The 19,382-nt window shown below is 36.4% G+C and overlaps 3 protein-coding genes across 4 annotated transcripts in view; all 3 read right to left on the bottom strand.

Annotated features, from left to right (window-relative positions):
* The window catches only part of LOC142351986 (small ribosomal subunit protein eS25-like), a 128,917-nt gene extending 123,480 nt beyond the window's left edge, over positions 1–5,437 (bottom strand). The window contains exon 1 of one of the 2 annotated variants that reach the window (XM_075404282.1): positions 5,427–5,437. The gene's annotated coding sequence lies outside the window, so the exon portion shown is untranslated. The remainder of the gene's footprint in view (positions 1–5,426) is intronic. The other variant, XM_075404281.1, reaches the window with a different exon arrangement.
* LOC142351985 (tRNA-queuosine alpha-mannosyltransferase-like) lies at positions 1,110–4,140 on the bottom strand. The gene is made up of 2 exons (XM_075404279.1): positions 2,227–4,140; positions 1,110–1,796 (listed from the first exon to the last, which is right to left on the bottom strand). Exons 1-2 carry the CDS (start codon positions 2,794–2,796, stop codon positions 1,215–1,217), a joined length of 1,152 nt encoding a protein of 383 aa, XP_075260394.1. The 5' UTR covers positions 2,797–4,140; the 3' UTR covers positions 1,110–1,214.
* Positions 5,438–8,298: 2,861 nt separating the features above from the next.
* Positions 8,299–18,854, bottom strand: LOC142352073 (aconitate hydratase, mitochondrial-like). The gene is made up of 4 exons (XM_075404429.1): positions 18,281–18,854; positions 17,761–18,164; positions 9,633–10,268; positions 8,299–9,293 (listed from the first exon to the last, which is right to left on the bottom strand). Exons 1-4 carry the CDS (start codon positions 18,849–18,851, stop codon positions 8,592–8,594), a joined length of 2,313 nt encoding a protein of 770 aa, XP_075260544.1. The 5' UTR covers positions 18,852–18,854; the 3' UTR covers positions 8,299–8,591.
* Positions 18,855–19,382: the final 528 nt, after the last annotated feature.

Genomic DNA, 19,382 nt, shown 5'->3' with positions numbered 1-19,382 from the left:
AACAGGTGCTTATTTTTTTTTACTTGCAATGCTGCACAATGTCTTCGGTTGATCTCACATATACAAGCAGATAGCTCACATTAAGACTTTAATACAAAAACAATTTTTGCCAAAATCAGTACCTCTCTACGCTATATCCCCACCAGCGCTTGACAAGATTTACAAGCAATTGAATTTGAATCAGGCAGCAATGTTATGTCTGCTTTATCTTCAAGAAGTAGTCCTAAAATGCAACCGCTGCCAAAACGCAGACGTCTTGTAATATACAATTCAAGCAGCGAAGAAAACTGAACTTCGTGTAGATGTAGTTAAGTGCAGGAATAAAATGTTTGAACTATTCAGATTAAAATAAATTCAACTCACTGTAAAAATTAAAACTTCATTATATTGAAGCTTCCTTATACAAAAGAAACGTCGTTTTATTGGGATACCACTACGACTGAGTTTTTACATGATTTGTCATTCCATGTTGTTGTTTTCACATGCAAATTTTACACCTTATAACACGAAAAATCGAGGGGACGCAAAAATATCTGAATTTGCACAGCGGTGATATCTTGTATCAGTTAAACGCCAGAATTTCATTTTTCACTGATATTTGAACTGGCTGTGGTTTGTTTCTTCAAAATTCATAAAAGGATATTCCAAATTTTAAAATTTGGAGTTTCAAACTAGGCAATCTGTCAAGGACATGTTCGTTTTGGTGCCATTTGAATTTGTGAGATTGTAGTGAGTGGTTTCTGTTTTTAAGTGAAAGAATTGTTGAAATAAATACCAAAACATAATTAAAGAACCCTGATGCAGACATTTGACGGATTAAATTTCAAAGCAAAAGCAGTAAGTTAAATTCGTTTAAAAGCAAAAGTGACACCCCAGTCGCGCAAGCGGTAGAAATAATAAAATGGTGTCACAAGATTAGTTTCATGCTTGGTAGTGGAAATAAGGGAAAGAAATATAAAGTACCCTGCCCCGTAATATTTACTGAAATACACTTATGTCCCCATGTAGTATTCACGGAAAGACATGTCACTACTCATGCTATTAACTTCAAGTTGACTCTACACCCTGTATGTTACCTCAAGAATCACGTTGGCAGTGGGTTAGATAGAAAACAAAGAAGACGTCATATAGTCAAACATGAAGGTCCAAATTAGGTCAAAAGCTTTCTCGCTTGACATATTACAGCATTGAAAGACAATTATCTTCAAAGTAAATCATCTCTTGAAATCTACATTTCCAAGCAGTTTTTCATATCGAGCAGACAAGCTATTGAAAGTGAACTGCTCAAGATCAACAGTTGGACTTCTTTTCCTGAAAGCGGTCGCATTTCTGCACGCGTTTGCCAAAAATTTAACAGCTTGTGACGGTGTGTTATACAGACATTTCTCAGGAAGATATTCGGGGTAAGCCAATCGATTCGGGCAAAGCGGGTAGCATCCTAAAATGGCCGCTTCCATAACTGCCAAGCCTTGGAACTCGTGATTCGCAGTTGATAGGACAATATCACTTTTAGATAGAACTTTATAGTATTCCTCTTTCGAGCTCAGAAACCCAAAATGAATGATTTTGTTTTTCAACTTCGAATTAATTTCACTGATAGATTCCGGTATCGAAGTCGTTTTCTCGCCCAAAATGGAAACTTGGAAGTCGCAATTTCTGTTTTCAAGTTCGAATAGGATGTCTCGAAATAAGTCTGGATTTTTGTCATGCTCCCAACGATGAGGCCACACAATTCTGATTGGCTCATCATTTGAAGATCCTCTGGACTCTGTCGCCACTCCTTCATCGGCTTGAACCTAAACAGTCACCTGATTCATACAGCTGTGCACATAAGACAAACAATGAAAACACAGCTGCCAAAATTTCACTTTCAAATAACATTCTTGCTAGTGAACAAATTTAGCCGATCTGACATTAGCTCAATTACAAGAACCATTTTATACGCAGACTATTAAGCAAAAAAGCAGTACCTCTTAATCCAATCCGTTCGAGTAGATCACATGTAAATTAGATGTTTTCAAATGAGCAATTGTGAAATACTAAATAGAGTGCATAAGAAACGTTCGAATCTTTGAAGAGTCTATCATTTACCAAAAAGCAATCTTCTGGAATTTTGCTAAAAGCAATCACAGCAAAGTTTGCTTTTTAAAATGGTTATCTCTAATCTCAGTAATGCCACTATGTTCGAACCACTAACTAAAGATCTTACATTTATCGCAGAACAACCTGTTCTAAATTCCTTCCAACCAGTCCACAAAGGCTCCTAACGTCAATTGGAACTGGTAGAACATCACACTTCTTTTCAATCTGCGCTCTGATTGGTTCAAAGCTTGTTTCTGGGACCTTCTTCAGCAAACTGTCACAATTGTCCAAAAACGACCTCATGTTATAAGATGTATTGAAGATAACTTTATCAGCGGCCAAAGCTGATACGACTTCATTGTACGAATGCTGGTAATCACGATCTTTCTCATCCGACTTTCGCGGATAAACGAGTTGGTTTTCATGAAAGTACAAAACTTTTTCACATTGGGACAAATCGGGTCTCAGACCAATTAACTCGCCCAAATTTGTGCATGATGTAATGAACACTTTCTTAAATTTGTGATCTGTTGGGATTTTCTGAGCGAAGTAAAGCGAACTGCAACGCGATCGCCAATGCCATTTAGTAGCAGGCAGAGTCAACAGGCAGTAGTAACTGTCGGGAAATAGATTAAGAACCAGACTCAAAAGGTGTTTGTGAGATCCGCCGTAGAATGCTTCTAGCACTAACAACGAAGCTGCAGATGAAGACATCAATAAACAAAATACTCTGAAATTTAAACAATAAGTTAAGTTAGAAAATCAGTTTTTCTCACAGCCAATAACAGAATGCGAAATGCTAACAGAACACAACAAAAATATCATTATGATAGCTATTATAAATGTTGTATTTTAGGATGTTTTATTTTCCGTCGTAAATAAAATATTTGCTGGTTTGCATAGATACGCATGACATTGCCTATACAGATAAAATCTAACAGCATTTAACAATGAAGTGCATTGTTATTGATCATAAGAATGTTGCAACAAAAAAAATCAAAATTGCGTATATGATTTGATTGCGGGCAAATGAGACATCTCTTTTCTGCTGTGACAGGCCAAATTTGACAATGCAGTACTTCATAATCAGTTCTTAATGAAGTTATTTGACGAACCTTAGCTTGTGTTATGAGACTTCATTTTCACATACTGATTCAGCAATAGAAGCTCTTCTATTAAAAGAAACAGTTTTTTTTTCGATGAAGCATTCTATGCCACAAATGATTCGATATAGAAAAATTAAATTCGTAAAAATGGATCACATTGCAAGCAGAGAGAGGTAAAATTTAATTATCCTTTTTAACCGGATGTTTCTTCGGAATCTCAATGGGCCAGATCAAAGTTCCCATGTAATCATCATACAATTTCTCCTGCCTCATATACTCTCCAATTTTTGTACTTTTCTCTTCAAATTCATACTTGTACAAAATGTAAGCACCCGATAACACTGCAGAAAACCCCAACACAGGTAATAAGTTGACAGATAACAACAAGAATTTGTTCATGCGTGTGAAAGGTGTTTTCATTTTGCTTTCTTTGTATTTGATAAATCTCTGAGTGATGTAAGAAAAGGGTACAAAAACAGCAGTAGTAACCCCAATATGGGTTAATATCATATTTACAATTTCACCGTCTGGAACGTCTTCAAGTGTTAAACGTTTCTTTTCAGCCTTCATTAACTCTTCCGATTTCGTGTCTAAAATAGTTTTCCCAGGTTCAGATGTTCCCAGTTTTGAATCTGTATATCCGCTAGGCTCTTTTGTGTCTTTACTGATGGTACTGTTTGGCAATTTTTGCCAAAATTTCCACCAAGATGTGTTTCCGCTCTTCAAACTTTCATTTTGTTTTCCATTAACATTGCTGCTATTTTGTGTAGTTGGCTGTCTCTTTTCAGATAAATTAGTGACTAATTTTCTTTCTAAGTTTTGTTGTTCTTCAGTTGTTTGTGATGAAACATTTTGTCGAGACGGTTTTTCGACAGCATCCGATTTTGTCCTCCAAAACAAATTCATAACTGAAAATCTTTTTGATCAGAAATTGCTCGCAATCATAGACCACAAAACTGAAATTGGGGGTCTAATTTCATTTAAATTTTATATAAAACCTAAATGAATATAATGAAAGGGAGATTCGGTACATGTGTTGTAAAACAAAGAAACTTTTACAATCAAGGTTTTCCAATTTGTCCAACCGCTTTATCATTTTAACTGTAACCATTTTCTTATCAGTGATTGTGATTTGGTTCACACTGAGGTGAATATGAAGTTTGAAACATAAACATCCGAAATTTTTAAGCAAACAATTTTGTTAGATATCAACGGCATCAAAACTTCAAGGCGCACCAAATTTAGGACTAAAAAAATTCTGGTTGAAAATCTGTAGCTTTATACATATGACGTGCTGGCCAATTATTCAGAGATGCAACGTTGCAGGCATGAATAATTGATTTGACTCGATCAAATTTTTTGGTTCAATTGTTTAAAAAAATAATAGGTGAAATTCACAAAACTCTCCAGCTTTCGAACTATTGACGTCAAGGGTCGAAAGAATTTGTCTGAGGTACATGATCAATAAATTTTTGATTAATTACAATTAAAATTTAAAACATTTTCATTTATAATTTGCTTTAATAATTTTTAAGTTGAACATTAAATTGAGAAGTCAATTTGCTAAATTTTTTTCATCAGTTTGCAGTCAAAATCAATTCAAACAAAAATGGCCTCCTCCAATAGCTTTGCGATCATTTAAATCCTTCCTTTATCGGAAACAATACATTAACAGCTCTATTGAAATGTTTCTTTTTGTTTTGTTGAATCGTTTTTTTTTTTGCTGACAAGTAGACCAATTGCTTTCAACTAATTTTCTTGCAATCATTTGAAACTGTGTTATCATTCTGAAATGTTATTTTGTGTATGGTTCTCAAACTAGGCAAAAACAAAACCCGATGGCGATGACCCAACGTGAAATTTTGCACCTTTAAAAGTCACAAATAATTCACGTAGCACCAGAAATGTTACAATGCAAACTTCATGGTCTTCATTTCACTCGTTAAAAATTGATCTAGTTAAACGCGTACATAATCGTAACAAAGTTGCTGTCGTTTTGATTGCTTTTGACGTATTAAGTTTATATTTTGCTCTCGAGTTAATGTATGCTCTCTAATATCTCTTCGCAACTAAATATGAGCAAATTTTTGCAAGCATATAAGCAACAAACTAATGACATTGAAGAAAAATTGCCCAAAACACCAGCAAGAACCCGTGTAGCTATTAAACGCTTATTTCCGATACTGTCGGAGACTTCTACAAGACTACAAATTGACAAGATTACAATAAATTTTGACGATTTAATAAGTACAGACATATTCCGTGATGAAATATCCCATCCCACATAGTTTTCACAGGCGGGCGGACCTAAATTTCTGCTCTGTCAACATATGATGACAGGGTAACGCACTATCATACTTGTAATGATTATCAGGTTTCAAAAAACTAAATTCTTCTAAACTTTCTTTTCGATAATTTTTGTTCAGCACGTAAATTTTGAAACCGATTGGCAAAGATGGAAGCGAGGTAACAAGAAAATTTTTGAAACAGATAAGGGTTTTTCCAAAGTATGTAGTCAACATCAGGTATAGAAAAAAATTTTCCGTTTGACAGGTTCATTAAAATTTTTTTAATCATTTATTCCGACACTCAGGTCACAATCGAATTTGAAATAATTTTTCTCATTTGAGTGCGGAAGTTTAAAGGCTGATCTGGTACTGCAATTCTAAGAGCATAGGGGATTTCATTAAAGCTTTGCTTTAAAATTCAACTGGATTTACAAAGATTTTGTTTATTAAATGGGATATTCTTTCACGGAAATAAAATTTTGAAACGAATGAGAAAACCAGCGGAAACAAGTCAAATCGCAGCAAATGGAAAAATGCTCATCGAAACCGAAATTTCTTTACACAACATTTTCTGGCATAACTTTGAAAGTAGCTTGAAAAAATGTCATGACCTAAAACTACTCGCTTCTCACTCCTGTTCATACTCCTATGTGATTAAAATAGCTACTCCAATTTGACTTCTCATTGACAACAAAGTAAGAAAAGTGGAAAGATCTTAAATGAAAGACAGCGCACCAATACAATTCAAATTCTTTGAATTGTAAAGCCGCCAGACTCCTGCAACCACTCAAATTAAATACTCACTAAGGCCTCACCACCCTACTCTCTAATATAAATTCGCCTCTGCTCAATCATAAATAGCATTTTCAAACAGTAAATAACATCATGACAAAAGCCAAATCTTTCAAAAACTGATAAAAAATCTCATTCAAAAAATAAACCGATTTTTATAAGGGGACATAGGTCAGAGAAACTTTTATGGTGCAAATCTTGACTAGGGAGGGGTTCGCACCCTCGGATGAAAGAAATTAATTTTTTCGCTAGAAGGCTATGCATGCTCAACGCTGACTACTTAAAATCAATTTAGAAGTCAAGCGTGAAAAAAAAACACTCGAGAAATGAAATCGAAAGAATGTTGTAAAAAACAGTCACGCAAAACTTTGGTTCGAGAGCACTTGAGAAACGACTACTAATTGAGAACAAAACAAAAACGGTACAATCAAAATTAATAAACAAAAAGGAAACAAAATTTATTTTGAAAACAAATCCCAGCAAATTGCCCAACGGTGCTTATGAACAATTATTTTGAAAAACAATTAATCCCAATGCCTGTCACATCCACTAACCAAATATTAAAAAGCAAACAATGAAAAATCTTGAAAAATTACAAATTTGTACCATATATTTCAGTGAAGGCCCTGTATTACCTTATAGTGTCACCTCTTAGTAACAATACCAATTGAATAGTTCTGAAGTAAATAGTAACAAGAATAGCGAAGAACTCAAAATAAGAATAAATAGGCAAAATTCTTTAAAAAAACAGACGAAAATGGGCCAAGATATGTTCCAAATTACTCCATTTTTTGTAGCAAACACAGCCTTAAATCAATATCAATCAAACCGAAAGATAACCAAAACACTTAGAAAAACTAAGTTCAACCGCTCAACCAAAGAAGGCCCCAAATGCATAAAAAATCGAAGATTTAAAAACATAGCCGGCAGACTACCCGAATAGCTGCGAAATAACTTGCGTGCCATAAAATGCAGATAGAAACAGATATAGAAATGAGTTGGAAAAAAGTTAACGCGGCCCCCTTAAAAATTTTAAATTGAAGTGGGCGTATCAATGAGAAAATTTTTGGGCGCAAAAAGTTCCGACAACGGATGGGATTGAACTCGACCCCAGAGTAAGAATCAAAAGGATCAACCACTCGGCTATTTGCACCTTTCCTCCGTTTATCTAAGAATTCATTTTGCTTTAGCAACACATACTTTCTGAATGCGAGCAATTGAGTTCACAAAAACATAACTGACTAAACGTCGGAAGAATTGCTCTCGAACGACTAGTGGGAGCTCTAATCAATTGCAGCTTGCTTCAGTCGGAGGGGGTATGGGGGAGGGAGCGAGGGGGACCCTAAATGGGACTAAGAAGTTGAATAGTGAGCTTCAAATAACCACATTAGAGGTTAACATATACCACTATTAAGATTTAAAGAAAAAAATGGCACCAGTTTCGGCGCACATTTCATTTGACTTTTAGTATTAAATTGCCGCCAATTGAGTTCAGCTGCTTGAAATTGTGATTGAGAGAATTTTAGATCACTCGAAACGCAAAAAAAAGTCAAGGGCGTAAAAGTCAAAATTGTCAAGCGAAAATTTTGCATTAAAAAGACACACCCGTTTATAATAATTGCTATGAACTTCGTTCAAGAGCAATCAAAAAACAAGAAGTCTAGCGCAACACAGCAAGAAATCAAGCGTCAAACAGACAATGAAATGAAATACAGAGTGTTCTAGAACAAATATAAAACAAAAAAAGAGCGTCAGGCGACTAAACAAAACTTAAAAATCGCTTTCAAAAAGCCGCACGTGATAAAAAAAATTTCTTTTGGCTAGTGCCATATCTTCTCTCCTCTTCGAGAAATAGAAGCCAAGAAAACCGCAACAGAGCTTTGCTCAGTTGTCGCGTCGCTGCTATAACCAAGACATATCCTCGTAACCACAGAGAATAGTCATTCACGAGTCGGAAGGAAAAAATGAGACAAGATGAGAGAATTTCTTTCCCTGCTTTTAACTGTGCGTTTATTCACTATTGCAAAAGATTGGCGAAAACAATCTTTAATTCAAAGCTAAAAATATAAAGTCAATTTGTGATGGTTTATTCATTAAAACGACTAGTTGACTGTGAGCTTTGTGACACGGGTACTCGATGTTAGCTCACTCTTTAATAGTACAGTTCTAAGTATTACGTGGCCAATATTAGCCTTCTGAGCGTCACCATTCGTTAGTATACATCAGTTACTAATGCACTTCACGCAGCTTAGTAATTAGTTACAATATACATTATTAATTTGAATGTGAATTCCGGGTATCAAAACAAAAAAAACTCCGATTTTTATTTCATGGCCATCCTGTTCAACGCCGAACCAGCTTTGAACCACTCAATTTGTGTCGCATTCATAGTATGGTTCAATTTGATCACGTCTTTGCTTCCATCAGCGTGTTTAAGTTCAGCTTCTACTTGCTCCCCTGGGGTTAAATTCTCAACACCCAAAAACGTAACTTTGTCATCGGGCTTGACTTTGTCATAATCAGCTGGATCGTTAAATGTGAGAGGTAGAAGACCTTGCTTCTTCAAGTTGGTCTCGTGAATTCTAGCAAAGCTCTTGACGATGATAGCTCGACCGCCGAGATGTCGTGGTTCCAATGCAGCATGTTCTCGACTGGAACCTTCGCCGTAGTTCTCGTCACCTATGACAACCCAGTTTACCCCCTTGGCTTTGTAATCTCGAGCAGTATCTGGCACGGCTCCGAATTCTCCTGTCAGTCGATTCTTGATACTATTTGCCTCTTCGTTCTCTGAGTTGATAGCCCCAATCATGAAGTTGTTCGAGATATTGTCCAGATGTCCTCTGTACTTCAACCAAGGTCCAGCAGCACTGATGTGATCAGTTGTGCATTTCCCCTTGACTTTGATGAGGACTGTCATGTCTTCGTAGGATGTGGGACTGAATTTGTCAAACGGGGATAGAAGTTGCAGTCTCTGTGATTCAGAGTTTACGTCTACTGTCAAGTCTGAACCGTCCTCAGGAGGTCCCTAAAATGTTGGATTTTTTGTTAATTTATACAACTAAATAGTTCTGAATCAGCTCTAGCACTGAATTATCAACTCACCCAGGTTTTCAGCCAGCAAGCATCTTCAAAAAGTTAATTTCGAAATGCTTCTGCGATAATTATTCAGGATTCCAAGAACATTCTCGCTACTTTATTGACCAAAAATTCTACTTCTCTTGTCATAAAGACAATTATCTAGAGCGTGTTCCAATGAATCTTTGAGCCGATATATAAAACCGCTTTTACAAACTAACCATGTGAAGGTTTAGTCGTATGCTGACTTAATTTCAGTAGCAACCCAATTGAACAATTAGGACAGTACCTGGTAGGTATCAACACCGGGGTCAAACCCTTGAGCTGGTAGACCCTCACCACTCGGAGGTTGCAATTTGAACTTGGAGCCATCAGCTGCGGTTAAGTCGTCAGTCATCGGGTTGAAATCCAGACTCCCTCCCAATGACAAAGCGGTCACAATCTCAGGGGAAGCCACAAAACAATGAGTAGCCGGATTCGCGTCGTTCCTTCCCGTGAAGTTCCTATTGTATGACGTCACAATAGTATTCTTCTCGCCCTTTTTCTTTCCATCAGTTCCACTACGATCCCACTGGCCAATACAAGGTCCACATGCATTAGCTAGTACTACGCCTCCTATTTCAGACAAGGAGCTTGCCTGTCCGTCTCTTTCAATAGTCGCTCTAATTTGTTCAGATCCAGGGGTGACAGTGAAATGAGTTTTACACTTGACTCCTTTGTCCAAAGCCTGTTTTGCGATACTTGACGACCGATTCATGTCTTCGTAACTCGAGTTCGTACAGCTTCCGATTAATGAGACGCTGATGTCCAGTGGCCAGCCGTTCTCTTTGGCAGTCTGGCCCAACTTTGAAATTGGTGTCGCCAAGTCTGGCGTGAACGGTCCATTCACGAGGGGTTCGAGTTCGCTCAAGTTGATCTCAATAACCTTAAATGTAAAAACATTCCGCATTTCTTTCCTCTCTAGGAGTCTAATTTCAATTACAAACAAAACGGACTGATGTTTGAGGAATTGCTCTTGAACGCCTGAAGTGGGCTTGATTCCCTTATAGCTTCTTAGGGGTAGTAGTGAGACAATATGTTTTCATGAAGCTTTAAATGATGTTATCAGACCTCAATTTCGCTGTTACAGAAAATCAACAATAAAGTTAGGCTCGATCACTAATTTTGAAAGTTGATCAAGCAAGAAGTTATTATTTCATACTTTTTCAAGCGTCCCACTTTTTTTCAAGATTTAACGTTTCATATCACACTAGACTTTGAACTTAATCAGTTTTTCGCACACTTTTCACAATTGTCTCGAAGAGTTCAACCTTACAAAATGGTATAAAATGAGCATCAACTGAGAAAACTTCTTGGAAAAAATTCTTGGAAGCCTTAAGGCATGTTTCTTGGAAAATTTTATTGGAAGCCCTATTTTTTCTCAGACAAAGCATACACTTTTCAAAGATAATTAAAGCGGATAGTTGAAAACAAAATATAACAACTTCGGCAAAGAGGACTTTTTTAAGGTCTATAATTTTAAGAAAATTAAGATAATTTTTATAAATTGCTTATTTTTCTAAAAACCACAAAGAGTGACAATGAGAGTGACACAACAGAGCCGGCTGACGACCTCTGCGATCCATTCGCTCCTACAATAATATAAAGGAATTCAGAAAAAAAAATTATTTGGGTTGCACCATTATTCAATTGTTGGATTGATTCGCTGAACGAGAATTGCAATGTTACTATAAATTTTAATTGAATTGGTGTAAATAAGTTAGAGTATAGTTCTGGGAAACCTTCGGCAATTCGAGCTCAGCCTCGGGCGCAAGCGCCCTCGGCTTTGAGCTCTAATTGACTTAGGCTTCCCAGAACTATACTCTTCACATATACTTATATACAGCTTATATAGGCAACCAGTAAGATTTAAAGGGAAACATAATACCAATCTTGTCTCAACTTAAAATTGTAAATGACAGAGCAATTTAGATCACGCAAAAATGAAAAAGTCAAGCGTGATTAAAAAAAGCCACTCGACCAGTATTAACGGTCATGCAAAAACGTAGCACGTAAGATTGTAGCACACGACTACAATAACCGTTTCACATTTCGTCTGAGAATAACTAAAAAACGTTTTCTTCACAGATTCCTCAGCTGATCCTTAAAAGGAAGCACACTTCTTGGTTGAACTGTTTGCACGTACAAAGTGGTGACCTAAGCAATTTGTTCAAAAAAGAAAAACTAATACAATCAATCAAGCAGAAAAAAATTTAGCAGGTGAACGCTTAATTTTGCCAAAAACAAAAATGAGAAAGTGAACGGCTAATTTTGCCAAAAAACGAAACAGCACTTTTTTGGTAATAGCTTTCTTAGGTGTTCAACAAATCAAATGATTCTAAATAAGCGAAAGAAACGGAAGCAAGCAGAAAAAAACTGAAAAAATCTCCGTTTTTTGAAAACAAGCTGTTTAAACAGAATCAACCAAACACAACAAGCTTAAAAAATTCCAATAGCATAACTTCAGACAACGTACACCAAGCGTGCAAAAAATTTGAGAAAACAACAAAAATGGGCACTGCAAAACTCAGCAAGTTTTCAAAAATTAGTGACGTCAGAGTTGAAAGCACACGTAACTATATAAAAAAATCATAAACTATTTCAAATCATTCATTGGTAAAAAGCAGCTAACATCGCTAACTCCACTAAGCAACAACACGAAAAAAAATCAAGGCATATGAAAAATAACGAAAAGCAAATAAAAAATCACCTAACGTGTTCGAAAAATAATGGTCTTGTAGTAAACAACATTAGCTATACAATGAAAACACTAATTCAACTAAAAAACGCTTAATTAGAGGGCCGATGAGGTCTTAATTATCATATTTAAATCTGAACAAAAAACAGCAACACTTAAAAATTCGCTATTTTTTAATAACAAAAGTAAAAACGTTAGATTAAAGCTAAAACAACCAAAGAGATGCAGGTATTGTTCTCTAGAAGACAGACAACACCAGTCATTAGTGCCACTGAATTACCAAGCGACAAAAAATTACAATCCCAATACAGATTATAGAAGTGGGTGCAGAGATCATTTTTAGTGAGGCAATTAATACAGGCTCAAAAAAAGTATAATGGTTACAGAACATTCGTCTACAGAATACATCAACAATTACCCTCATGCACATAAATTCATTTGATGGCTGGTAGAAGCCGCCAAAAAGAGTGGCTCTGATTTCTTGCAATCAGATTATTGTAAATACTACGAGGAACTCCTGAATAAAAAAACAATTTGGCGAAACTGATGATTAGAGAGCCCAATTCTCTAAAGCAACTAGAACCGATGATTGTACATGAAGCATATAACTCCAGAGAAAACTAGCTATTACTCCAGAAAAAAACTAGTATTGTTCTATTTATCAATACTAATAACATCATATTTACAATATGATGTGCACAATACGCGTCGCAGCGAAAATCAGTAGCCAGCTTCGTTAAAAAAAATTGCGAAACACGGAAATAAAAAAAGGACAAAGGTAACCATAAATCAAATTAATTTCAAGTTAAAAGACGCCCAAAAACGTTTTCTAATTACACTAACAAATTGACAAAAAACATCAAGGCATATGAAGAGCAACAAATGAGGGCAAGATTCAAAAACATAACCGACCAACGTCGGGCGAATTGCTCTCAAACGACCGGTTGGCTTCATCCGTAGCTAGCCACGGTTAAATGAGGCGAGCTTTAGCTTAATTGAATGGGCGTGAGGTGAGCGCAGCAAATATCACAAGCCAGCTTCGTTAACAAACATAATGAGAAACAAGGAAACAAAAAAAGAACAAACGTCATCATAAATCAAAATTAGTTTCAAGTTAAAAAAACGGCCAACATCGTTTTTTAATTACACTACACAAAATGACAAAAACATCAAGGCATATGAAGAGCAGCAAATGAGGGAAAGATTTAAACATAACCGACTAACGTCAGGCGAATTGCACTCAAACGACCGGTTGGCTTCGTCAGTAGCTAGCCACGGTTTAGTGAGGCTAGCTTAGCTTAATTGAAGTGGCTTGAGGTGACCGCAGCGAGGTGGGTCATCTCATTGTGGGGGTGGGGGGTCCACTTCTAAGAACCGGTCTCAACACCATAAGTATGTCTCCAAAACAGTCCGTGAATCGTATAACTGGATACTAGTTAGCTGAAAGGCTCTAAGAGAACTTAATGCCCACTGGGAGTTACCTCTTTAACCCGTTTCTGCCGACGAAACATCAAAAGGGTCAGATGAAAATTCGGTCAGGCGAAATTGCATAAAAAAGACAAACAGGATTAGAAAAATTGCTAAAAACTTCGTTTGAGAGCAATTAAAAATGAAGATAAATGACATCTCATTAAACAACATTAAGTGTCAACTGAAAACACTCATTAACACTGAAAGGCTACAAGATATGGCCAATATTATCTGTGACAGTTGAGAATCATACCTGTGTTAGCAACTTCGGCAAAAATCTAAATAGTCGACTTTTTCATTTAAAAAACGGCATCAGAGTCGAAAAATTGTTGGATTAAAAAGTCAAATCAAAAAGATTCGAATTTAGTTTGCTAATAAACAGATGGGACCTGTCATTAAGAAGACTAAGTTGCGGTTCGACAAAAAGAACAAACAGGGGCAAAAAAACAAAAACTCTATAGTTTTTGACAATAAAATGAATTTATTTTTAACTGAAATTATTCTACATGTTAAATTTTGCTTCTATAGAAAAGCTAAGAGACCTTTTCGCAGGGAGACTAAAACATAAGACTACAACAAGACTAACAAAAAAACAACAGCTACGGGTAAAACCCCGAAAACTTTTATGAATGCACATAGCGATAAAGCCATATACCATAAGTCATAAAAAACATTAAATGGGTTTCATTAGGCAGAAGGACCTTGTTAAAGCTTCAAAAGAACCTAGATTTTATGAGATTAGACAAAATAAGCACATAATCGACTAACGTCGGAAGAAATACTCTCGAACGAATAGTGGGAGCTCTAATCAATTGCGGCCTGTTTCGGTCCAGGGGGAGAGGAGTGTAGCCTGAATGGGACTAAGAAAATCACTAGGAACTACAAATAACCTCATTAGAGGTTAATATATACCACTGTTAAGCTTTAAAGTAAAAACATGGCACCACTTTCGTCGTACTTATCATTTGACTTATTAATTGCTCTCAAACGAAGTTTGTAGCAATTATATTAGTCGTGTCGGTCTTTTTTTAAGCGATTTTTCGCTTGACCGATTTTTCGTCTGACGCTTTTGACTTTTCGTCCTCAAAAACGGGATAAGCAGGTAGCGCCCAGCGGGCTTTTAGTGCTGTGAGAGCCTTTCAGCTCTGTTTCAGCTCAAACTGTTCTGGAGACTTACACTTAAGTTGTGAAGGGCGGTTCTTAGATGTTGACGACACCCCCACTGTTGACCCCCCCCATTGCCCTCAACCCCCACCGCGCCCTCAACCATCCCACTGTTGCCCACCCTCCTCCCCATCAGACCCTTGGTGTACTCTCACCCCCCCCCCCCCCCCCCAGCCTCCAACTGACGAACAACCGATCGCAAACACAAAATTTTATACAAACTTTCACAAATTTTTTCAAGCTTTTTGAAAATGTTTGTCATTTTTTGAGTTTTTTCACGGGACCTCCTCCAGGGTTTTAAATTAGGTTACTGCATAGTTTCTAGTGGTAGTGGAATAATTTCAACGTTTTAACATCACGAATTTTAGCATTTTTTGACAAAACGTGCAAATTTTTTCAATTTTATTGTCATTTATTTTTCATTATCATCTTTCCAGACGCAGGGGCCAGAAAACGTTAATAAGGGTTTGATAATAAGTAACTGATACATTTTTATTTGTCATGGAATAGCTTTCAATTTTTTAATATGACAAAATTTATCATTTTTATTAAAAAAAACTTGTTTTTTTTTTTCAAGTTTTTGTCGGTTTTAAGGTTTCTCCAGCCTCCTCAAGACTCGAGAAACCTCCTCTAGGGTTCAAAAAAAGGTACTGTATAATTTGTAAAGGTAATAAATTGTTTTTCCAGATTTCAACACCACGAATTTCAGCATTTTTTTTTGACAAAATTTTTTGACAAAAATAAGTTACTGGTAAATGTTTGTTGACCATGGATTAGTTACAACTTTTGTCAAATTTTAGCAGTTTTTTTACAACTTCTAATTTTTTCAAGTTGTCCAAAATTTTTAGTCATTTATTGGTTTCTCCAACCTCAACAGCCACTCTAGAGTTTGAGCATAGGTTTTTGGATAGCTTCATGATGTATTGCATGGTTTTTCAAGACTAAGATCATCAATTTTTTAAAATATTTGCAACTTTTTCAAGTTTTTTGAATCTGTTTGACTTTTTTCCGATACCAGGTTCCTATGGACATCCTCCAAAGCTTTATGATAAGCTGTCGCACAGTTTCTAGATTAATGGAATGGTTATCAATATTTTAATGACTCCAGCTTTAGCACTTTTTTTGATAAAATTTAATTTTTTTTTAATTTAAAGAAAAATTTTTTATCAATTTCCAAGTTCATGGATCTTTTTGAGCCGGGAAAACTACTTCAAGCTTGAAATGGTGATTCTGTATAGTCTCTTGAGACAATGAAATGAATTTGAAGATTTTAATGTCTTAAATTTTAGCACGATTTTAAAAATTGCGATTGTTTTAAATTTTTGAGTGTTTTTGTCCTCTTCTGAGGTTAACTATCATTACTGGCTAACGAAGTTCTTCAAGTCTTGCAGATGGGTTACTTGAAGTAACTCAGGAGAGAAAAAGCAGTTTTTAACATTTTCACTGCGAAATCTGGAAGCTTTTCTTTTAAATTTTGCAAATTTTTTAAATCAGTTTTCTATTTGATTTGTTTACTAACAAAGCTAGAAAAATAAAAGTTGTAGAGCCGAATCCAGCTAACGCTAGCTTCAATAAACCTTGGCTAGCTACTGACGAAGCCAACTGCTCGCCGGTCGTTTGAGAGCAATTCGCCCGACGTTAGTCGGTTATGTTAGTATTAAACTGGCACCAATTGAGTTCAGCTGAAATTGTGAATGAGAGAAAACTTTAGATCACGCAAAACGCAGAAATTTAAGGGCGTTAACGTCAACCGAAAAGTCAAAAAACGGTCAAGCAAACATTTTGCATAAAAAGACACGTTTACAATAATTGCTTCTCTTTGGTGCAATTTAAAAAAATACTGGCAAATCTCAAATATTTGAACCTTATATGAAAACATAGTGTCAAAGTCATATTTAATCCAAACCATTTGGTTAGAAGACAGCCAAGAATAGATCAATAATACCCCCACTATCACTGGGGGGTTATCAAAAATACGTAATTCTTCCAAAAATTAACAAAAAACTAAAAGACTGCATGCAAATGATGCTGAAAATGAACAAAATTGGGTTAGATCGACCTATATGAGCAAAAAAAAAATACTAAAACTGTTGTTCCAGGTTTTAGATCAGTGTTTCTGAGAAGTACTAAGATTTTAGCAAAATTTTCCGGCTAAATATCAAATTGGAAGATTAAACACGCCTGTCTTGTTAAAAATTATAACATATCATTGAGCACATTTTAATTTATTTTGGCGAAATAACAAAGGTAGTGCAAAAAGTTTGAAAAAACAAAAAGTAGAGAAAATCAGCCACACTTTTCATCTGAATTCAAAAACACAATTGGTCCTAAATAAGCAAAAGTAAGCAAGAGTGACCAAAACTGCTTTTTCTCTCCTGAGTTACTTCAAGTAACCCATCTGCAAGACTTGAAAAACTTCGTACTTCTCAGAAATACTGCTCTTAGTACTTCTCTTAGTAAATTTTGCTAAATTCTGCTAAATTTTGCTAAATTCTGCTCTTAGTAAATTTTGCTAAAATCAAGTAACCCATCTGCAAGACTTGAAAAACTTCGTACTTCTCAGAAACACTGCTCTTAGTACTTCTCTTAGTAAATTTTGCTAAATTCTGCTAAATTTTGCTAAATTCTGCTCTTAGTTTGCAAAATTTTGCTAAAATCTTAGTACTTCTCAGAAACACTGCTCTAAAACCTGGAACAACAGTTTTAACATTTTTTTTGCTCATATAGGTCGATCTAACCCAATTTTGTTCATTTTCAAAAGTAAGCAAGAGTGACCAAAAATCTCTCAGTGAACAAAAAGAGCGTACAAAGTAATGTTCACAAAAGCTTTAAATTAAACCTCGATAACTCCTCGAGAAAAAGACGAAATTTGAAAACGCCATGAAAATATTCTTCGCCTGACGGACTTTCTAGATACAACACTCATTCTACGATTAATATATTGATTGGCCAAACTGACTGAGCAAAAATACAGTATTTGGTTAGTTCCTCCCTCCATCAACGGAAATGTTATGGTTATCGCTAACATTGTGGAAACGCGTCTAACCTCATCATATTTGCAGTTTGCATCTGGTGAAAGCAAGTTGTAGTTGTCGCTTGCTAAATTGGCAATATCGGCTCTGTTAGTAGCCTTTAAGTACTCGTCCATTCTCTCGTTGTAAGGGAAGACCGAGGTAGTAGCTCCAATTTCGGCACCCATGTTACAAATAGTTCCCATTCCAGTGCATGAAATACTCTTCACACCTGGCCCAAAGTATTCAACGATAGCACCAGTACCTCCCTTGACCGTAAGAATTCCCGCAACTTTCAGAATGACATCCTTAGCCGCAGTCCATCCCGACATTTCACCTGTTAAGTGAACTCCAATGACCTTCGGGCACTTGAGTTCCCACGGAATGTCTGCCATCACATCGACGGCATCGGCACCTCCAACACCAATGGCCAGAGCTCCTGAAATTGCGTAATGAATTTGAAAATCTTAAACAGCAATAATTATACGCCATAAACTAGCATAATAGCAGCGTATTCGAACTTCAGTAGTCAACTTTTTTTAAATGAAAACCTACCCAAACCACCCCCATTCGGAGTGTGACTGTCAGTTCCAATGATCAGCGCTCCGGGAAAGGCATAATTTTCCAGTACAATTTGATGAATAATTCCTGAGCCTGGTTTCCAAAAACCGAGTCCGTACTTTGCTCCTGCGGAAGCAAGAAAATCGTAAACTTCTTTGTTGATATCTTTAGCTCTTGCCAAATCTTTTGCTCCACCGAGCTGAGCTTCAATTAAATGATCGCAGTGAATGGTACTAGGAACGGCCACTTTTGGAAGCCCACTTGATATGAATTGCAGCAAAGCCATCTGCGCTGTGGCATCTTGAAGTGCAACCCTGTCTGGGCGGAGTTTCAGGTAGCTAACGCCTCTTTCAATATCCTGACCACTAGGGTCATCAAGATGACTATAGAGAACTTTTTCAGAATACGTTAAGGGTCGAGCCAAGCGATGTTTCACAATTTCGAGGTTTTTCTGTAGCTTGTCAAACGAGAGTTCAGTGTGAGGTTCATGTCGACTCATGGCAACTTTTGCCATGGCACGCTTGGGAGCCCGAAGGTAGAGTGGAAACCGTACATGTCCTAGCATAATTATCTAAAATGCGGTATTTGGTAACTGCTACTGGCAATCTAATCGTTATTTAAATATCTAATTTTCATATTCTCTCTTCTTAAAAAAGGGGTATGATCTACCCAATGAACGGAACAGTGAGCCCCCAATATGAAACATCACAGCAGCGTACTTAAAGTTACCGCAAAAACAAATTTTTCTATCATTTTTTGGATCTTTTCCGTTTGTTCCCCCCCAGTACGTTATGCACCCCCCAGTTACAGAGCAAGTGCCATTACATAGTAAATCACTATGTAAAAATATTGCACGTGCGTCTGGGGGGTGCAAATAATATGCGCCCACTAAGCTGGGGGTGCACAAACGGAAAAGATCCCATTTTTTTACAAGATAAAGGGGGTTTGAACTTAAGCCACGTAGGACAATCCAATGCAAGAGTATTGATCCCCCAGTATGAGACATTACTGCATCGTATGTAGCTTCAAAGACAAAGCACTACATCTCTTTTAGAGATCCGTCATGAGAAATATAAACATCACTGCATCGTATATA

Source organism: Convolutriloba macropyga, chromosome 13 (assembly GCF_964194025.1).
Source record: "Convolutriloba macropyga chromosome 13, txConMacr16.3, whole genome shotgun sequence".
Taxonomy (NCBI): domain Eukaryota; kingdom Metazoa; phylum Xenacoelomorpha; order Acoela; family Convolutidae; genus Convolutriloba; species Convolutriloba macropyga.
This window is presented reverse-complemented; position numbering and strand designations above follow the sequence as displayed.